General features: G+C 38.1%; 1 protein-coding gene across 5 annotated transcripts in view; it reads left to right on the top strand.

Moving 5' to 3' along the window:
• Nucleotides 1–12,897, top strand: part of CHST9 (carbohydrate sulfotransferase 9) — a 298,929-nt gene extending 286,032 nt beyond the window's left edge. For 4 of the 5 annotated variants that reach the window (XM_004606034.2, XM_055129637.1, XM_055129640.1 and 1 more), the window contains one exon: nt 9,693–12,895. In XM_004606034.2, coding sequence (XP_004606091.2) covers nt 9,693–10,769 — 1,077 coding nt within the window. In that variant the 3' untranslated portion in view covers nt 10,770–12,895. Of the gene's footprint in view, nt 1–9,692 lie in introns of all 5 variants that reach the window. The other variant, XM_055129641.1, reaches the window with a different exon arrangement.
• Nucleotides 12,898–22,309: the final 9,412 nt, after the last annotated feature.

The following is a 22,309-nucleotide window of genomic DNA, read 5'->3' as shown; positions in this document are numbered from 1 at the left end:
TATCAATATCTCATCTTCAGATTGATGCAGAGATTGAATCAGTGTGTCCTATACTCTGGCTTTTTAATTAGGCAAAGAAAGGGAGAAGAACATTATAGAGAGAGAAAATGGCAACATAAAACTGAATAACTTCCACGGCATGCACTTTCTCCAAGAAATCCTCCCTAACCTCCAATCTGGGATTATACCCTGCTCTGTTATTCTCTCCTGTCTCTTAACACTTCCCACAAGTGTGTCAATTTTTGGTTTTCTTTTACAAGTCACCCCTCACTACCCTTAACCTAAAACTATCCTTTTCCTCCAACTATCAGCCTTAAACAAGTAGCATAGTAATTTTGAGGTTCCATTTCCTTATCTGGAAATGGAGTGAAAGGATATTATGACAACCGGCAGTGGTATTTTTTATGAATCTGTTGCATAACTCCAGAAATATCAGGCATGGTTAGCGTCACTACTGTGTTATCTAGACTAGGTCCAAAAGGACCAGAACTGCAACCAGCACCTCCACCAGACATCAGCTTCCAAATCCGTCTACTTAGATTTTCACACCATCATGTTGCCATCCCAGTCTTTCAAGTGGATCTCAACTCAAATGACCTGAAATTTGAGATACTGAACACACACAGCTACCCCTAATAACTACCGCATTCCTCTCTCTGAGAAATGTGGAGTCATTTTTCACAATTCTTCTATCTCTGTTCTTCCCATTCTAATTGATTCCCTGAATTTGTCTCACATAGTTTCTTTTGCCCAATTGTCTTAGAATTGGGCAATTCCTGAGAATTCCAGATGAAATTCATAATCTCTTCTCAGATTCTAAATCAATATTTATTGCAAGTCCTTGCCTTTTTGAAAGTCCGTGTCACCTTGGTGGTAAAGTATAGGCTCATTACATGTAACAAAGACCTGGAATGAATTCTCACCCTACCTGTTTCTCCATCTCTCCTGAATCTGTCTCCCTGAGGGCCTCTTGAAGGCAGCATCCAGTCCTGCCCATCTCTGGCACCTTTGCCTTTCAAATTTTCTGTTATTCTCTTAAATTCATCTTAGGTCTCAAATTCTCTAGAAATTTTCTCCCAAAATATCTTCCCAAAAATTACCTTTTTTAATTAATTCACCATTCTTTATGATTAAGACATACAGTATTTCAACATCGATCCCTTCACCAATGTCCTCCACCAATGTCCCTCCACCAATATCCTCCACTAATGTCTCCTATAACCCACCCCCTAACCTCCATTTCTCTCCCACCCACCTGCCTTCCTCTGTGGGAGTCTCTTTTATTTTCTACCTTTTGACACTGTGGTTTACAGTTCTGTTCCAAGTAGTAATTCATGCCTAACACTTTACAACACTTTTCCTCTGCTGTAGTGTTCCCTTCCCTGTCCACTCCCCTCACCCCCAAGTGATAAGCTTCCTGCTGAAGACCTGTCCTCATGTCTTCATTTCTGTTGCCTTTGGGTATTTGTTATCTTACTATTATGTTACATTATATCTCACATATGAGAGATATCATTCTCTGTTGTTCTCTCTCTCTCTGACTTCACTTAGCATGATACTCCAGAACTATCCACGTAGCAGCAATTGTGTTATTTTATCTTTTCATGCAGCCGTAATTACTCATCTTTCAGGACTGAAGCAATAGCAGGCAGGTAGGGTGTTTGCCTTGCACACAGCTGACCCAGTATTCAATTCCCAGCACTCTGGATGGTCCCCTGAGCACCACCAGACATAATTCCTGAGTGCAGGGCCAGGTGTAACCCCTGCTCATCGCTGGGTATGACCCAAAAAACAAACAAACAAAAAACAATTTTTTTAATTACTCATCTCTATTCTCTAAAATGCCCTAACAAATCCCATATGCAATCTCATTATGTACTTTTTTTTCATAAAATGCTTGTTTTTATCAGCCCATTTAAAATTTGGCACTTTCAAGAGACCATAAGTGTTTGTTTGTTTGTTTGTTTGTTTGTTTTATTTTGTTTGGGGGCCACCTCTGGTGATGCTCTGCAGCACTGTCATCCCGTTGTGCATCGATTTGCGCGAGCAGGCACCAGGAATGTCTCCATTGTGAGACTTGTTGTTACTGTTTTTGTCATATCAAATACGTCATGGGTAGCTTGCCAGGCTCTGCCACGCGGGCAGAATACTCTTGGGAGCTTGCCAGGTTCTCCAAGACAGAGGAATCGAACCCGGGTTGATTACATGCAAGGCAAACGCCCCACCCGCCGTGCTATGGCTCCAGTCAAGAAAGGAGATAGCATAAAATTTTGGAAACTTTATAGCAATCTGGCTAAGCAGCAATAGATTTAGCAGACTCAAGAAAGCATCTGATAATTTAGAAAAGGCCCAAGAGGGGAGAGGCAGGTGTCTCTGGACGTGGATGTGAAGACAGAGTTAATTAAAGAAAGACTGGTTGAAGTTGGCTCTAAGATGATGCTCAGAGCTTATTAATGACTGTATTCAGGGATCATGCTTGGTGGTGCTCAGGGGATACAGTACCAGAGATTGAACCAGGATCGCTCACATGCAAAGCAAGCATGGTTAACCCTGCTACTATATCTTTAGCCCAAGAGACCAGAATTTTTTTCTCTCCTTGTTTACACAGTGCCAAACAGCATACAGTAGTAGCACAGTACAGATGTGCTGAGTGAATGAATGAATAAATGAATGAATGAATGAATGAATGTCTTAGAGTCAACATAGTTTCCATCAACCTCACAAGAACAAATTAGGTCTTATAGAAGTACAAGTACATCTAAAGCTAGTGTAAGTTTTCTGAATAAAGGCCAATACAGGAATGATACTGCGCTGTCTTTAGCACTGTCATCCTGTTGTTCATCAGTTTGCTCGAGTGGGCACCAATAACTTCTCCATTGTGAGACTTGTTACTGTTTTTTGGCATATTGAGTATGCCACAGGTAGCTTGCCAGACTCTGCTGTGCGGGCGGGATACTCTCGGTAGCGTGCCGGGCTCTCCCAAGAGGGACAGAGGAATTGAACCTGGGTCAGCAGCATGCAAAGAAATCACCCTATAAATTCAAAATATATGTTCATCCACAAGAGCAAAAGAGTCTCTACATTTATGAGTTGTACAGTGACCTCCAATAAACTTAAATAAATTGTACCAATAGTCTCTTAAACATTGAACTTTAATAACTACCTAGAATTAAACATATACAGCTAAACAGGGGACTCAATATTTAGACTAGGTCATACACACACTCCCAATTCTGCTCTCCCAGCTTCCCAGTGCATGACTGAAATTTTGCTGCTGCGGTAATCAGTCAGTTAATTTTGTGTTCATTTGTCTAATGTGTTTTTTGTATTTCTCCCTACAAGAATATCCCCTCCAAGGACTACATTTGCATGATTCATCTCCTCTGTGGCACCTAGCATAACACTTGATGGTAGCAGGCTTTCCGTGACTTGGAGAGGAGAGAGGATGAGTGACTCATTTCAGTGTTGAAGACTAAGGCTTTCAGATTTGCTCCAGAGTTAATAAACACTCAGAACTTTTATTCGTCTTCTTTGAATGTTTATTTTTTCATCTGCAGTTATGTATCTTTCAGCTAACACTGCAATTAACAGTCTCTCTTAAAAGGTTGAAAATTCATTTTCTGCTATAGTTTACAATTTAGCGGTAGCTGAAAGAGTTTTACCCGTGAAAAAGTCAAATAACAATTTAAGCTAAAATAAAATAAGAAGATACATAGTTCTTGCCACTGGGTGGTCCTCATGAAGAAAGCAAAGTTATTAATCAGCGTGAGAAATCTGGAAAGTCTCCAATAGAGAAGAAAGGGAGAATGTGGGTGGGACATGCTAGCGTGTGCTGGAAAGCTGGGGACCTGTCAGGAGCAGAATCCAGGGTGACAAGTGACAGCAGGAACCGGCTGCCAAGGCCAGCTAAGGAGTCAGGACTATCATTTATAGATAGTTGAGCCAGTCCCAAATTTTATGGGGAAAAAATAAGATGTTCTAAGAATACTAATTTGGTCATAATTTTCAAGGAGATTAATTAAGAGGATGCTAAGGAATATCTAATTTAGAATATCTAATTAAGAAAGAAGCTTAGAAACAAAACTTTTAAAAGACATTATAAGATGTAAACTACCTTAATTTTTAAACCGTCTCTCATATTTTGAGAGAACAGCCAGAATGTAATAAAACAATTTCTAAATGACAAAAGCATTTAGAAGGAGCCCTTTTTTGGGAGAACCAAGATAAAGTGGACTTACTATGCATTTCTGTGAGGCACAATCAGAGTGAAGTGCATGAAATAAAAATGACATTGTAAGACTTTTTCTAGTGTTATTATTATGGTGATGCTGAAGATGGAAACTCATTGACATAAACTTAAATGTCAAATAGCATTGACCTATTTTAGTAGTCCAAAATGAAATTGGACCTCTTTACTGCGATTCAGTGCAACTGGAGCTGAGGGAAGAGTGGGGAGAGATGCCAGCGCATGTTCAGAATAGCTATTGTCAGTGAATTGTGGTGGGAAGGTGTAGTGAACATCCAACAAGAAGCCTCATAAAGCAGCCTTACTCTAGAGAATTAACCCTTGAGGCATGCCTGCATGACACGTATACATAATAGATCAGGACTTGAGGAAACTGATCAGAACTAAGTATAGGAGTCTGAAATCTAATTTTTGAGCAGTGAGCTTCCAAAAATTGAAGATCTATAGATAAAAGTAAAAAATATTTTATCTTGTTCGTGTAAGGGCCGATGTGATATCCCTGCCTTCAGTGCACTGCTTGCCATCACTTACTGAAATATTCATGTCCACCATATTTGGTGTCCTTTCTCTTGGATACTTTGAGACAAATTCTTATTCTTCTATTTTTCTGAACTACATTCTAGTCCAGACTGGAGCGATAGCACAGCAGGTAGGGTGTTTGCCTTGCACACCACCAACCCAGGTTCAATTCCTCCATCCCTCTTTGAGAGCCCAGCAAGCTACCAGGAGTATCCTGCCCGCACGGCAGAGCCTGGTAAACTCCCCATGGTGTATTCGATATGCCAAAAACAGTAACAACAAGTCTCACAATGGAGACGTTCCTGGTGCCCGCTCGAGCAAATAGATGAACAGGACAGTGCTACAGTGCTACATTCTAGTTCAATGGCCCAAATGCCATTACTTCCTTTGTAGTATTTGGAAAGCTTGTTTAAATTAGAATCAGGTGCCACACACTCCAGAAATTCTGCACTAAGGAGTGCAGTGAGACCTGGTATGTCCCTAGGGGTTCTGGAACAATGCTAAATGACTTTGAACAAATCTGATTTGGCAGCAGGTAACACTAATTTTTTTTTTTTGCACAAGCAGCTATTCCATGTGCTTATTTTATTTGTTTTATCTTCTGCCAAAGATTTGTTTGAAATCAGATTTTCAACACCTTAACAAGAATTGATAAATTATTTGTCCAAGTTAAATTTGTCCTTCCAATGTGCATTGCTTGTATTTGACAAGGTCATAAGAAAACTGTTTGAAAATCCATCATTAAATTATAATCACATTTACTCAGTTGACAATTATTTGTTTGGATCTTCAGTGTGCCAAAAACTGCTTTAGGTACCAAAGATCCACCAGTGAGCAAGAAAGATAAAGACGCCAGTTCTCCTGTCCTTGTGCCGTAGAGGTGGGGGAGACTGGACAGTGCCAACATGGAGGGGCTGAGGAAACAGCAGACTGGTCATGGGTACATGCCTTGCATGCAAAAACCAAGTTTTATCCCCAGTATACCATACCCTGTAGCATCCCATACCCACCCACCCCCCAGTGCCATTGGACCCAAGAAATATTTGCTTTGCTGGGTCTGAGCATTGAACAGTTTAACGTAAATAACTAAGTATCCCTAGGAGCGACCACTGAGGTTCTTGCACACTGTTTGGGAGGTTTTCCAAAACTTAATTAAAATTTCAAAAATACAGGGATGGAGCAGATATACAGTGGATATGACTTTGGCAAACAACTGGGTTCTATCCCCTGCACCCCATAAGCTCCCTTGTTGGAGTAATCCCTGAGTGCAGAGCCAGAAGTAAGCCCTGAGTACTACCAGTGTGATCCAAAGCAAACAAACAAAAAATTCCAAGATACAGCATGAATAAACTAAATCGTTTCACATTGTGATTCATACTACAAGGAAAACTAGAAAGGTTCTATGGGAGAGAATATCAGAAAGAACAATAATTTAGGTAAAATAGACAGAAAAGGCATCCTTACAACGGGAACTTTCTGGGATCTCAAGCAAATAGAACTATTTATGTGGTTACTAAACTTGGATAAAGTTCAAGCTTTTAGTAATGATAGCACTGTAGCACTATTGTCCCGTTGTTCATCGATTTGCCCAAGTGGGCACCAGTAACGTCTCCATTGTGAGACTTGTTACTGTTTTTGGCATATCGAATATGCCACAGATAGCTTGCCAGGCTCTGCTGTGTGGGCTGGACACTCTCAGTAGCTTGCCAGGCTCTCTGAGAGGGACGGATGAATCGAACCTGGATCGACCACATGCAAGGCAAATGCCCTATCCACTGTGCTATCGCTCTAGTTCAGTAACGATATAAATGATAAAAGTAGACAAAGTTAACTGCAAAGCTGGAACTGAAATTACGTGATGGGAGCCAAGAGACATTATAGTGGTAGGGCACTTGAATGCATACAGCTCACTCAGGTTCAATCCCTGTTACCCAAACCTCACCAGGTGTGATCCCTGAGCACAAACCCAGGAGTAAGTGCTGAGTATAGCCTCTAAACCAATGCATAAACAATCTTAAATATAATTTAAATGATGGTGGTCAGATGCAAGATGGAGATAATATTGATTCGGGTGATGCAAGGTCAGTATGAAAAAGAAAGCATTTCCATTAAAGATGAATTAGTCAGGAGCCAAGCTTCTGTTTGTGTTGGAAAGTCACTCCACATAATGGCAAGATTGAGGATAAAGAAGTGAAGTTTGAGTTAGAGCTAGACCTTTCCGTGGATATTGCTGAAGGCCAGGGGTAAATTCAGAGACAGCACAAACAGAGAAAGGAGGTTCAGTAGGACTTGCACTTCACAGAAGCCAAAAGTTTTACTAGGAAAAGCATCTTGGAAGCAGTGGAAGTACAAGAAACCTGCTTCCTCTCTTCCAGTCAGAGAGACAAGTAGCTGAAAAACGAGTTTCATCTGAGGAAGTGTAAGAAAAGCAGAATCTTGGGGTCAGCCAAGTTTCACTGAGGGAAAGTCATGGGGAAGAGACATTCCAGAAGTCCCTGGGGATTAAAGGCTTATTTGGTCACCACAAAAAGGAGTTTCATAGAGTGCAGTGGAAGGCTCACTTTATTTTTATTTGACTTTTGTTAGTGGAACTGATCAAGGCATATTTGTAGGGGCAAACAAATTACTCTCTAGATAGTGATGAACAACTGGAAAGCTTAAAATTTACAAGATCATAGGTAAGATACTATCATTAAGGCAATTATTTATAAATAATACTTATATATTTATAAATATATATAGTGGCATTTTTATTTCAGGTTTGTGCTAAGCACTTCATGCAGTCTACAAATATTCCCATCCTCTTTCAAACTCCATGTGAAATTTTATATCATTTATGAAATCTTTATCGACTGAAAGTCATTGATCAGAGTAAAGAAAGATTTATTCTAGTAATCTCTGAGATACTAACAGACAAGTGGATTTAGGGCTGAAGCCTCAAATAGTTGACTCAACAGTATTGAAGATTTAGAAAGTCGTTGTATGGAATTATGGGAGTTACCATGTGACAGTCACGGGTCACTCATCCAGTCTTGCCCTAGAAAAGAAACAACCTCCTCTTGATAGAACAAACATCATGCCTGGAAGTGGTTCCCTTCTACAACACTTCATTTGCTGTTTTGCTCCATTTAACAAAAATTGCGAATCCTTGAAGGTTTAATTCCGTGCATTCATTTGTCTATTCGATAAAGATAATTTTCATAGGTAATCGACCATTCAAAATACTGAGTGAACAATAGTAAATATATCTATATCTATTTCCATATTTTCTGTGTATTGATAGACATACATCTCCATCGGAAACTTTCCCTTTGCTCCCTCTGCCACTAGACTGGTGCCCAGCACAATTATCCATTCACTTTCCAGTAAGATGCCGACAATCCTTTATGTTTATCTTCTGCCTCATCTTCGCCATTATTTTCAAGTTTGCCAGACCATTTTATTACATATTTCAGAGATTTGAAAAGGTTCCCTCATTTATTCAGAGTGAAAGCTAAAATCCTACAATTCTTGACCCTATCAGAGAATTCTACCTTGTATATCTTGTCTCTGTGTTTTCCATAATCCAGTTTCTGAGTTGTGGGAAAGAGTAATGAAACAAAGGGTAGATACTAAATGAAATGGTTCATCCCACTGACAGAGGAACAAAACTTTTATTCTCCTTTGGTAAAATTTTACAGATAAAAATATCAAATAGACTTTTTTGAGTCCCTAAGCATTCTGCACTGGGAAGGAGCAAAGTTTCATTTTTTGTATGAGATGGTAAAATAATATGATTATTATTATTAAATGATTGTAATTATTTAGAAAAGTAAAATGTTTTCCAAGGTGGGGTGAGAAATGCATTGTTTTTCACAAGTGCTTAACAAACTGGAGTGGTCATGAGGACTAAAACTAGTCTTGGCTTCAATTTTAAGCTGGATATTATGACTTTGAACTGTCTTGTGTATTACAAAATGGTCTTAAAATTAACAACAAAGTTTTGAATTCAAACATTACTACATTTTGTATCTACATTTAGAGCAACTAATCAAATCAGTGTTAAAAGGCAACAGACTCCATATTAGCTCAAGAATCAAAGACTTAATGATTATTTTGCATCCTATTACAATACAAGCAAAGCTCAATTGAAAATCCACGTCTCTGGGACTGGAGCAATAGCACAGCATTTTGCCTTGCACCTAGCCGACCCAGGTTCAAATCCCAGCATCCCATATGGTCCCCCGAGCGGAGCGCCGCCAGGAGTAAAGTAATTCCTGAGTGCATGAGCCAGGAGGAACCCTGTTCATCACCAGGTGTGACTCAAAAACCAAAAAAAAAAGAAAAGAAAAGAAAATTCACGTCTCTATGTCATTTGTCCATGGGTACCATGACCTTTCAGAGGATTTGGTTGCTTTTGGGTTTTATTCTGCTTTGTTTTAGCATTTTGTATAGTTATATAGTTAATAATCACAGATGCAAAGATTACAAAAATAATAGTAAATTTACTAAGATCATAAATTCAAATCTTTATCTTGTGCTTTCATACCTATAATATCCAGTTTAACATGAGAAAACCATCAATGTCATGCAACACATTAACAGTAAATGACATATGAGCAACCCAAATACATATAAAATAAGGCATTTTTTTAAAAAATTAGGCACGAATACTATTTCTCATGGTTATGAGATTGGAAGACCTTACAACAAAGTGTCTAATATATTCTAATTTGTTAAATTATTCTGGCAACATATATGAAATATGCCTGCTTGATAGGACTTTATTTTTTTTTATTTTATTTATTGGTGGAGGAGAGCTTGGGTCACACCCTGCAGTGCTCAGGGGTTATGGATAGCACTTTAAAACCAATATGCTAAGATTTTTATCTATCATACCTACATTTATATTTGTGCTCTCAGCATTTTCCCATTTCTGTTTTAACAGAACCCCCAGTTCCACGTGTCTGAGCATCTGAAGAATAATCTCCTCAACTCTGGGAGTCCTACCAGGGTCTTAACCAGAACCAACAACCCACAGGGGAAGGAAGAAGCTTTGAGTAGGACCAGAGGGTCTCCAACAGTTAAGTTGATTGAAAAACATCAAGGAGATAATACTCTTTTTAAGTTCAGCGAAATGAATTGGCCCATGAGCATTCGCCCTTTAAACAAAAGTCTAGTCAAAGATAACAAATGGAAGAAAACAGATGTGACCCAAGAGAAACGCAGATCTTTCCTTCAAGAATTTTGCAAGAAGTATGGTGGGATGAACCATCTTCAATCACGTCTTTTTCATGCGGTATCCAGGATCTATGTAGAAGATAAACACAAAGTGTTATACTGTGAAGTGCCCAAAGCTGGCTGTTCCAACTGGAAAAGAATTCTAATGGTACTTAATGGATTGGCTCCCTCTACATACAACATTTCCCATGATGCCGTCCACTATGGGAAGTATTTAAAAAAGTTAGATAGCTTTGACTTAAAAGGGATATATACTCGTTTAAATACCTACACCAAAGCTGTGTTTGTTCGTGATCCCATGGAAAGATTAGTATCAGCATTTAGGGACAAATTTGAACATCCTAATAGTTACTATCATCCAGTATTTGGGAAGGCAATTATAAAGAAATACCGGCCAAATGCCTGTGAAGAAGAATTAAATAATGGATCTGGAGTTAAGTTTAAGGAGTTTGTCCAGTATTTGTTGGATTCCCACCGTCCAGTAGGAATGGACATTCATTGGGAAAAAGTCAGCAAACTCTGCTATCCATGTTTGATCAACTATGATTTTGTAGGGAAATTTGAAACTTTGGAAGAGGATGCCAATTACTTTTTGCAGCTGATTGGTGCTCCAAAAGAACTGAAATTTCCAAACTTTAAGGATAGGCACTCTTCTGATGAAAGAACCAATGCTCAGGTCGTCAGACAATACTTAAAGGATCTGACTACAACTGAGAGACAGTTAATATATGAATTTTATTACATGGATTATTTGATGTTTAATTACACAAGTCCATTTTTGTAGTTTGTCTACATTTTCTAAAACTGTGTGTTTACTTCCTGATGATGGCCTCAAATCAACTACTATAATTGTCCTATAATTCTGTTTGAGAGAAATCTAACTAAATGCAGTTGTCTTGATTTAATAAAGACTTTTATCAAATTGTATGACACCAATTGGCAGAAACTTATAGGAAAATTACCTAAATGTAAACAACTTGAGTTGCTCAAAAAATGCTTGGAAGAGAGCTGTTTTTGCATTATGGATTGTACTATAAAAGCAATAAGCTAGCCAGCTGGTACAATAACTGCAACAGCCTTTTGCAATGGTAGGAAAAGGGAACTAAAAAGCATGTGTGTTTGTCTACATCCTGTAATTTGTTGTCTAATGTGCATGGATATATTTTTAGCAGTCTGACATATTAATCAAACAAAGAAAGCTTTCTTACACTCTGGAAATCTTTCTATCAACTGTAATGATACATTGACTTTGAAATATTGAACCTCAGCATTTTGCTGTAGATTGGAAGGCATTGTATGCTTTACAGTGAATATATTATATTGGGGGGGAACAGATGAGACTATGGCTTTTTATACTCAACAGCCAATAAAAAAATATGTGAAACATGTTAAGATCAAAGCAAAGGAAAAAATAGGCAGCCTTCCCCTCCCTTAAAACTTAAGGGAATTGGTTTTGTTTTCTGTTGAGACCTCTGTACAGAAACAAAAGAACAAAAGCATGGGACGTCATTTCTGGATCAAGCAGTCGAGAAGTTTAAACCTCATCAGATAGAAATGTGCTCCTAATTCTTGTTTAATTGGGCGGGAGGAAAACTGTTCCAGAATGGAATAATCATCAAAAACAAAAGTTGTCACTCTGAATATAGACCTCAAACAACAACAAAGCCTTATAAGAATATTATTTGAATCAAAGCATTATGTGCATGGCTTTATATATGGAATGTATCCTAAAATAGCTTTGTGTTCTCAGTCTAATTATTCAGCTTGTCTATGAGTTTGAAGGACTAATATACCACTTCAAAGATAAGCTAGATTGTAGAGAATCAACTACTAAGATTCCTTAAAAGCATTTAACATGTTTATACATAAACAAATTAAGGTATTTTTCTTTTTATTTTTTAATATTTGATACTTTATGGTTTTTATTTGTTATGTTTTGGGGTTTTTTTTGCAGGGAGCAGAGGTGCTCATGCAGTGGTACTCAGGGCTCACTCCTGTGCTCAGGGATCACTCCTGGCAGAGCTTGGAGGACCATATCTGGTAGCCAGGATTAAACCCTGGTTAACTGCATGCAACTACCCACTGTACTAACTCTTCACCAGTAAAGATCTGGTAACAACAAAATCAAATATTTTGTGAATTGTCTTTGGAAAATATATCATTGGAAAAATAAGACCAGCTGTCACTGAAAAAGTGTGGAAATTTTTCCCTGAATCCTAATTTAAAAGAGACATTTGAATGGGGAACTTTTTAAAATTGGTCTACTGATACCTTGAGTATGCAAATCACATGTTATTCAAACTGTATAAATGCATTGCTTCAACATGTTTCCTCTCCCCAAATCGTTCAGTATTTGGTTATGTCATTCAAAGAGAAGACAAAGTTAATATTTTACCACTAAAAGACCTTGATAGTTCAGTCATGCTTATTTCATTTTGATTTTTCATTCCATGTCTGGTATTTATGGACTGCTTCACTCTTTAGGCAGACCTGCCTGTCCCATCTGTGTCTCCAAAGCAGTAGGTAACCACCTCAGACCACAAGATCATAAGTATTAAACCTTTCAGTCTAGCCTTTCACTACCTTTCCACTCCACTAACTCTTGCCTCTAGACCATACACTTAAGCTTTGCCCTCTGTTTTTTAGTAGTTGAAGTCTAGAGTAAATTATGAAATATAAATTTTGCCTTACTGTGTAGAGGAGATCCAAGTCACTTAGAATCATTAAAACTCATTTTTGTAATGAAAAAGAGAGGGGAAATTTAAAATACAGTAAGAGCTGTAGTTTTATTTCTATCCCACACAATTTCACCTATTGATAGGATCAGCTATTAAGTACACAGGTAATTATCTCAAAGATAAATCTAGAGCCATATAAGTAATGGATAAACAAAAACTATTTAATAGTTTTGGAAAATGATAGAGAAAAAAGGTCTTGTCTCTTCTCTTACTATTTGTAGTATAATATAGTATGATGAATGTACATACATATATCTGTAATTTAGACACATATTGCTACCTATATATATACATTTACACACTGTGTATATGTAGTTTATATGTATAGATACACACATGCTATTATGCCATTGATGGTAGAGAAAAGGGGTAAGAAGACAATGATATGCAGCACCCCCAACATTGCTGCAGCTGTTGTGTAGCTGCTGTTCTATATGCCCCCTCACTTTTTCCACTGAGCCTCTCTCAGCACAGGTGTTCCTTCGATCATTCGTTTCCTAAATGACTCTCTGATGCCAGCCACCATCCTGTGTGGTTGTGAATTCCAAAGGCTACGTGTGGTTTTGCTCAGGAAGAACACACTTTTATGACTTTTATTACTTACTCTTCTTTTTATTTATGTTTATTGGTTTTGGTTTGGTAACTATAGACAGCTGTACTCAGGCCTTACTCCTGGCTCTGTGTTCAGGGATCACACCTGGCGGTGCTGAGGGATTGAGCTGGGATCATCTGCATGCCAGGTAAGCGCCGTAACCCCCTATATTAGCCCCTCCTAGCCCATTACTCTCCCTTTCAAATGACTTATGCTAGATGCAAGCAAGTCAGTCATCACCCTGAATTCCTTGTGAAGTACCTATTACTTTTATCTCCACTGAATCATTCTATCCCACAGGCCACTCACATTCACCTTTGTCACTTTTGCCCAGGTACAAACCTGAGGTGTGAGTTTCACTCTTTTTTTGGACAGGTACAATTTCATGAATTTCATTTCCAAAAGGCAAGTGACCAAATGCAGCCTCATCTTCCAGATGTCCAACGTTCCCATTTTAAAGTTAACATGCTCCCTGTACAGTCATAAGTCCTCTAATTAAACCCAAAGGATCTTATTTTTTATTATAAGCAGCATAGAACTCTAGGCAGGTCCCTTCGCTTGGTTTTTCTCCTGTCTGGAATTACTATTAGGGCAAATAATTAGCAATTAAATCCAAGACCACTTATTTAACCTGGTAAACTATCTTTGTATATTCATTATTGAAGTTATTGTGCCCAGAAACTGACACAAACTTCAATAGAAATGCAATATGACACTATCCACTAAGTAAATGGAAGTGGGACTGCTTTATAAATTATCAATAAATTAAAAAGAGGAAAAGACTTTTATACCTTGGTAATTAATAATAATTCTCAAAAATTATGGGACCTCCTAAGATATATATGTATACATGTATATGTATATATACATATATATATATTAGCAGAAGAGAATTTAAAATATTACTTATTAATTGCTGAATTAGTAGAACCTGGAATCGATAGGCTGGAGTTATAGGAAACATCTCCTCACTGTGGGTTTTTTTTTTAAGTTTTATTATAGTCTAGGTTATAATGGTATTTAAGTTCATAGTATTGATTTACCAAGTTACTGTACACCATCACCAAAGTGGCCTCCTGATGCATTTTTAGCTTCCAGGCCTTCACAGTCTGGTTAAACAGAAACTTTGCCCATAGCTAACATCCCCAAAGTGCTTTGATATTTGAAGAGTAATTGGCCAAAGGCTCAACCACATAAGAAACTTAAGCCAAAGTTAAAACAGTTTGATTCTACTTTTATAGAATCTCAATCCATCTCAATCATAACATGTAGCACTGCACTGTAGCACTGTTGTCCCATTGTGATTGAGACCCCATTGTGATCGAGACTTGTTGTTACTGTTTTTGGCATATCAACTACACCACGGGTAGCTTGCCAGGCTCTGCCGTGCGGGCAGGATACTCTCTATAGTTTGCCGGGCTCTCCAAGAAGGACTGTCACTGTCACTGTCACTGTTATCCCGTTGCTCATTGATTTGTTGAGTGGGCACCAGTAACGTCTCTCATTGTGAGACTTATTGTTACTGTTTTTGGCATATTCAATATGCCACAGGTAGCTTGCCAGGCTCTGCCATGTGGGTGCGATACTCTTGGTACCTTGCTGGGCTCTCCGGGAGGGGCGGAGAAATCGAACATGGGTCGGCCATATGAAAGGCGAACGCCCTACCGCTGTGCTATTGCTCCAGCCCTCCAAGAGAGACAAAGGAAGGAATCAAACCCATTCAAGGCAATGCTCTACCTGCTGTGCTATCACTCCAGTCCAAGTCATACATAATATTCATAAACATAGCTAGCATTCATTTAATATATAATGTATTACATAGATTTATGTAATCCTCATAGGTGCAATTATAAAAACCCTCTCATATGGAATAAAGGAAACCAGGGCAGAATATGGTTGAGCAACTTAACAAAAAACTCAGTTGATAATTTAGGAGGCAATCAAGATGAATGCGAACATCTGACACTAATACCAAATTATCCTCTTCGAACTACGAACTTAAATATTCCCTTTTGCGTTCTACTACCTAGTCTCAGGATAACTAAATACATATACTGACATCTGAAAACATAGATGTGTGTTAACTAGAGTTAATTAGTTATTGCATTTCAGATCAGCTTACCCCTTATATTCTTGCTGAATTTAAATAGTGATTCAAAGTTCTTGTGAGAAAGTTGGTTTCTTTTCTCCTCTGTTTTTAAATTGTCAGTGGATTGTGGAACACAATAACTTTTAAAATGTCCCTGAAACTTACTTGACCTAAAGAAAGAAAATATAGCATTTTGATAAAGAAAGTCCAAATAGCTGCAGGAATAGACTAGCTCAAGGGACCAATTCCAACAAAAGGAAAGTCCAACTGATTTTCTGCATGTATGCATTGAACAGCCTTGAAGACAGTCATGGGTTAGCAAATCAACCAAGGGGAAAGTACCACTACTGTTTGAAATAAAGCCACTATGCAAGATATGTTTTGGTGAAGTTGCCATATCTAGTGTGAATCTATTTATTAGATAACCCTACACTGGTTCAAATAGATCACAGAAAAGAATGAAGAAACAAGCTATGTTAAATCAATGAAAAGTATCAGGAGGAATGTCAAGAGAAGTTAGTTCTCAGCTGCATGAGGGCAGACTTTTCCAAGGCATACAGAACAAACATGCTGATGTCCAGGTCTGAGGAACTCAACCTAAGGGACTTCCCCCACATCGTGTAGTTCTTAGAATCACCTTGGTCTTTCTTCAAGATGATGACCTTTCAGGTAAATTCTTTCAAATTCATTCAGGCAATCGTTTTCCCCATCTGTTTACAAGTCTTGCACTCCATTTGCTCTCTATTTGAACACTTATATTAACTCACCGAGGAATCTCTTAGATTATTTGGTTTTGAACCCCCGTCACTTCATGAGGTCTCTGATTAGGTGCGTAAAGATCATGAGATTTGCCTCTGGTTTCAGGTACATCTAGTTCTTCTCTCACCAATGAATTCCCTATTATGTTTCCTGTTATTTCTTTCTATTACTTTTTTGTCTCACAAACTTGTCTTTTATTTGAGGTGTCTCTCCTGATATGCATATGAAATCTCTACCATCACTGAAATACGTCTTAGACCATCTAGGAGGAAAAAGACCTATGCCTGCTTCATTTGCCTTGACTCACTTTAGTGAAGTACTGCATGTAAATATTATTTTAACAAAACTTTCATACAGGTTAAAGTCTCTTCTCTAATTTATCTTAATATTAAGTGCCTCTTTCTGCCTTGTGACTTTCAGGCATCTATAGATCTGTGCTTTCAAAAACGAAGACTCCCAGACATGAAACCTAGAGAAAATGAGCTAATCCACATTCTTTGTCACAATTTTAACCTGTAGTATTACTGTAGGCACAGAAATATTTTCATTTTCTAAGATGACATGCTTGTGCATTAAGTGTTGGGAGAAAATATTGGGAAAAATGATGATTCTGATCAATGTGAGAACCATTTAGAAAACCGTCTAAGTAACAGACCATGAAAAAATGCTTTATAGTCATTTAATGAAATAAAAAGCATGTCTAATCTTTTCCTTTTAAAAAGCTGAAAATTAGGTATTATTCTACCCCACCATTTTATGAACAGGAAAACTAAGTGTCAGAGAGCTTTGGTGACAAACTGCAGAGTCGGCGTTTGGCCAAGGTATCTCCGGCTCCAAACCTTAGACCCCACACTGCAGACTACAGGTCTGACCTGGCTGCAGTTATGTTTCGTTTGGTCTATGAGGCATCTTTTTTAACATCTGGTTTAGTTGCCAACATTTGAACTCTTCTATCAAGATGAGGAATATCTGTTACAGCGCATCTTATACATTTTCCTGAAAATAGGCAGGGCTGGAGCGATAGCACAGCGGTTGGGCATTCGCCTTTCATGCAGCTGACCCAAGTTCGATTCCTCCGCCCCTCTCAGAAAGCCCAACAAGCTACCCAGAGTATCGAGCCCACGCGGCGGAGCCTGGCAAGCTACCTGTGCATATTGGATATGCCAAAAACAGTAACAATAAGTCTCACAATGAGAGATGTTACTGGTGCCCACTCGAACAAATCGATGAGCAACAAACGGGATAACAGTGACAGTGACAGGCAGATTTGCCATCAGTTCCTTCAGATGAGGCCAGAGAGCTCTTTTTGTTCATGCGCCCCACCCAGCCACCATCATCACTCACTTGATTACTTACCTGAGTTGGTCTTGCAAGTTACATTTTTTAATCCCTTCTCTAAAATGTACATTCTTTCATCCACGCAACCTCTCAGGTATAGCCATTCTTGCACCTTTCTTGGGCCATAATGGTCATGTAACCTGTGTGGTAAGTCACTGTCTGAATCTTCACCACACTTGAGATACTGCCGATCCTTTATTCTTCAGTGCAGCAGACTGCAAAAGAGTATTTCATTGTTTGAAAAAAAAAAATCTCTTGACCAATAACAAAGGTGTTGGGAGAAACCCAGTACCTTTCTTTGTCATTGTTCTGCTCAGCCACTTGTTCCCATGGCAACGACCTTCCTTCTCATCCCCTTCAGCAAGCATGACTTGTGCTTCCATGCCCTTGAATCTCAGAGTCCTTGGGTGTACTTAGTCCATTTGGTACATCTAGACAACTATACAATAGCCTTCCCTCTAAAATTCCTGCTTTTAGCAAAATTCTGAATATTGCCTGTTTTTCAACTCTTTAAGGAGTTCCCTTTCTGGTTCACTTTTCTCCATCTCAAACACCTGGGTGTCTTAGCAGTCCTGGAAGCATTCAACTGTCTTTACTTTTTAATGTTCTAACCACTCCACCTACTGCAACACTTAGAAAGATGGAATATAAAGAAAAAGCCCTAGGAAGCTATAACAAGTTAGTCATACTTACACTATTCTATTCATGTCTATTGATTTTCTTAATTTTCAAAGTTTGGAAAACTTTCTCAGAAATATTAGGAATTAGGAATCTCATTCAGAATGCTGGGATAACTACCAACTTAAAATGACCATACCATTAGGATGATTATTACTTAGGAAAAATTAAACCCTGGTTTAGTTTATTAGCTGCTAAAAAATAGCACACTTATTAACATTGTTGCAAATTTTATTTTTTACCAGTCTCCTGGATACAGCAAAATTTGAGCACCATTTAATATATGTGTGATTTTCAAGGTTATGGTTGATCACAGATGATAATAAAGCCACTTTTTCTTATCCTGTTGTTTTGTTTAAAAAGTTATAAACTCAGTGTAAAGACAGGTCAGTAGGTGCTGATACAAAAATCCTCTGTGGGATTTTGATTGGGGCTGAAGCAGAAACTTGGCATGGGAGGTCTGCCAACTACAAGAATTAGAGCTGAAATGATGAAGTGAGTTATGGGGACAGTGCGGGGTACTGCCAAATCTTTTTGAAAGCTTTCAGGATGAAATGGGGAAATGGAAACTTTCCCCTTTTGAAATACAAAAGACAAATGTGTACTGAAGGCAATTTTGGCAGCCCAACTTCACGCTGAACCAAATGAAGACAAGTACAAGTTTCTCCAATAAAAAAACAAAAAGCTATTTTCAAATTGGCCTAAGATGATTGAAAATGGAAAATATTTGCTTTTTTGGAGTATTAGTTTAAAAGCAAGTGCCCTGGGAAATAATTTGCAACTTAAATGGTAAGAATGTATATTTTCTTGGACTCTTTTAAAGAATTTGTCTCTCCTTGCCTTTATATTAGGTTGGACCATGTGATGTTGCCAACATTTGACCAATCATAGGATATAGTCCTTTTATATGATACCAAAAATGTTCCACTGCTACCTACCCAGTTCTAGCTACAATGCATTCACATGAACTGTTAGAAAATCTTTTAAAAGGCTTGTATTTCCGTTTCTCTTTCCTTAAAATATTTAATTGTGGAAAAGATACAAAACATAAAATTTTTATCTTAACCATTTTTAGTGACATTGAGTATGTTTGTGCTTTATGTAAGCATCACTACTATCCATCTCCATAACTCTTTTAATCTTGTACAATTATACTCCATACTAATTAAATAATAACTCCTCTTTCCTCCTTTGCCAGACTCTGGTAACCACCATTCTACTTTTTGTCTCTATAAATTTGATTACTCTAGGCACCACATGTTAGTGGAATCATACATACAGTATTTGTCTTTTGTGTCTGGCTAATTTCATTCAGCATCATGTCCTCTATATTTCATTGTACATTATAACTAACTCCTTCCTTAGTTTGTTCTACATTCTTTGAAAAATAAACTTTCTTCCACATCATTCTGCTCCCAGAATCTCTTGTCCTTGCTTCAAAGCTTTCAACAATACAAACTTTTACCAAGAATTATCCCAAAGCTACATCAAACTCATCTAACCAAATTGATCCATTACATTTTTTGAAAACATCCTTGGCTTGTCGTGTCTTTTATCCCTATTGTCTGAAACTGCCTGAGTGTCCATTTGTCCACTCTTTAGCAATCCATTACTTTAACCACTTGGCCTCTTGTCTGTGTCTCCTCTCTCTTCAATAGCCACCATATGTACCACCTCCACCATGAGATCACTGCACTGCCTCTGCCTCTCCTTCTCACTCCCCTCTCTCTGATTATTTCTTACTAAGTTTATTTCACCCACTTTGCCTATGGAATCTCTTCCATTCCCCTTCCCCTACCGTAAACTGTAGGCTGATGGTTCCCAACTCTCTTTTTTTTCCTGTCATCATGGTACTTTGTTCAGATTTCCAATTACCTGCTGGACCTTCTCATGTGTATGTCCCATTGGCACTGCCAACTTGACATGACTAAGTTGAACTCATCTTTTAACCACCCCTCACATGGCTCTTTTATGTGGTGGCACCACTGCCCATTTTCCTTGTCTTCTATGACAGGAATCAAGGATTCAAGCCCAACTTTTGTGCTGACTTCCCACAAACATAGGAATGCCTATTTATTTCACCGTCTACACGTTTCTCATGCTTCTTTCTTGCTCATCTTGCTTCTATCCTGCTTCAAATAATAACCTTCTCTTATCTTCCCTCATGTACTGCTTTTTAACTGTTACCCCATTCTTATTTCCCTCAATGCCATGCTGCATTTTACTGCTAGGTTATTTGGTGATAGTCTTAATTACTAACTTGAATTTTCTGCCTCTCTGCTTACTCTTCAACAACGAAGAATGGTCGTGATTCCTGCTTCCTGAGATTTTATTCATCTGCTGTACTCAACATCTACTCCAATTCCCTTTCCAATGCCTCTCAATACTGCAGTCATTTTATAGAGGTAGTCTTCACTTTCACTTTGGTCTTGATGAGATGCCTTTATCCATGTAAATATTACTGGGAAGCAGTTATATGATTGCTATTAAGAAACTTGGGCTTGTATTTAATAAGACAGGTTTGAACTGCATCCACCATTTTCAAATCTTAAATTTTCTCCAGTTACTTAATTTCTCTGAGTTCCAGTTTTCTGGCACCTCATGATGAGATCAACAGTGGCTACCCTATAAGGTCATTGTGAGAATTAAATGGGGGCAATGCAGTAAAGTGTTTATTGAGTGTTCAGTATATTGTGGTCATTGTTATCTCATTAAAACCTATTCAGGTTCCTTTCTAGTGGAACTCTCATTACTTATATATGTGCCTGGCTCTCCCAATAGTGAATTTCTTTGTAACCCAAGAGAAGACACTTGTTAAATATTTGTTGAAGAAATGAATGCAGGAAGGAATCTCACACGGGTATTTCTGTGTTATATAAAACTGTATCCTTCCCTTGAGGCACATTCTGACTTGTATTATAACAATATGAAAATGTGTCTTAACTTTTCTCTTTAGAGTCTAAGTTACCTGAGGGCAGAAAGCATGCCTTTCTCAATAAATGTATATCTAATTGAATTTCAGACTTTCAAGTGTTGGTCCTTTTTGGTAAGATTATAGTTTAAATTGAAAACTTGAAAAATAAAATAAAATAGTGGGTTTCCTAACTACAGCATAAAAGCAAATAAAATATCTTGCTTCATTCATCTTCAGCCCCTTCTCTTTCCATTAGTTTGATCTGACTAGGCTGAACTTTTATTACTATCTTGAAGACTTTGTAAGGTCAGTGACCTGAATCTAGAACCCTTCTCATCAGTTGTCAGGAAAAAAAGATGTTCCTACCTCCTAGGCCAGATTGTCTGTTGAAGTTATTTTTCCAAACTTGTATGTTTCCACTGGAAAAAAAAAAAACATATCTCATGCACCTGAGAAATTCTCTGTCACAGTTATTTTTACCTTAACACCATGTATATAGTCAGTATTCAGCGAACTCATGTTGACTGTTCTGAAATGCAAATGTACTGGATTTCATACTTCATCCTTTTTAAAATGTTTTATTTTATAAGGTAGTTCACAATTTTTTATTATATTTAATATTCAAACACCAATCCCACCACCATTACACCTTCCCACCACCATATTTGGTATGTTTCCATCCTAAGCCCCAATCCCTGTCCCAAAGCACAACTGAAATAATATACTTTGTATTATCTGTTACAGAAAACAGCTGAAAATGCTACAAAAGAGTATCCAAAGGGGAAACAGTGTGAAGATTGCTCTATTTTGGCAGAGACCCTAAAGATCTTCCTTAGGATATCACAAATCTGTTGTTAAAAAGTTGAGTGATGTGAGCTTTCATATATATATCAGAAAATATGTATATATGCATATATATATATTCCCTCTATGATTGGTTGTCTACTATTTGAACCCCATCAAATGTGGTGTGGTACTCTTGAAGAAAGGGTAGGAGTGTCTTATGATGTGTTGTGCAGCTGCATGGTCCAGGAATACTTTCACTCATGCGTGAGACTCAGCCCAAGTGTGTGGAGAACGACCTTGAGCACGGCATCAGTTGGGTTCTGGAGGTTTTCAGCTGCTGGGGCTGGGTCTGTTGGGGTGGGGAGGGCTCTCATCCGTACCCCTCAGGTGCCCAGTGAAACAGCCTGATTCAGGGTCCGGTGGCATGGCT

Source organism: Sorex araneus, chromosome 2 (assembly GCF_027595985.1).
Source record: "Sorex araneus isolate mSorAra2 chromosome 2, mSorAra2.pri, whole genome shotgun sequence".
In the NCBI taxonomy this organism is placed as follows: domain Eukaryota; kingdom Metazoa; phylum Chordata; class Mammalia; order Eulipotyphla; family Soricidae; genus Sorex; species Sorex araneus.
This window is presented reverse-complemented; position numbering and strand designations above follow the sequence as displayed.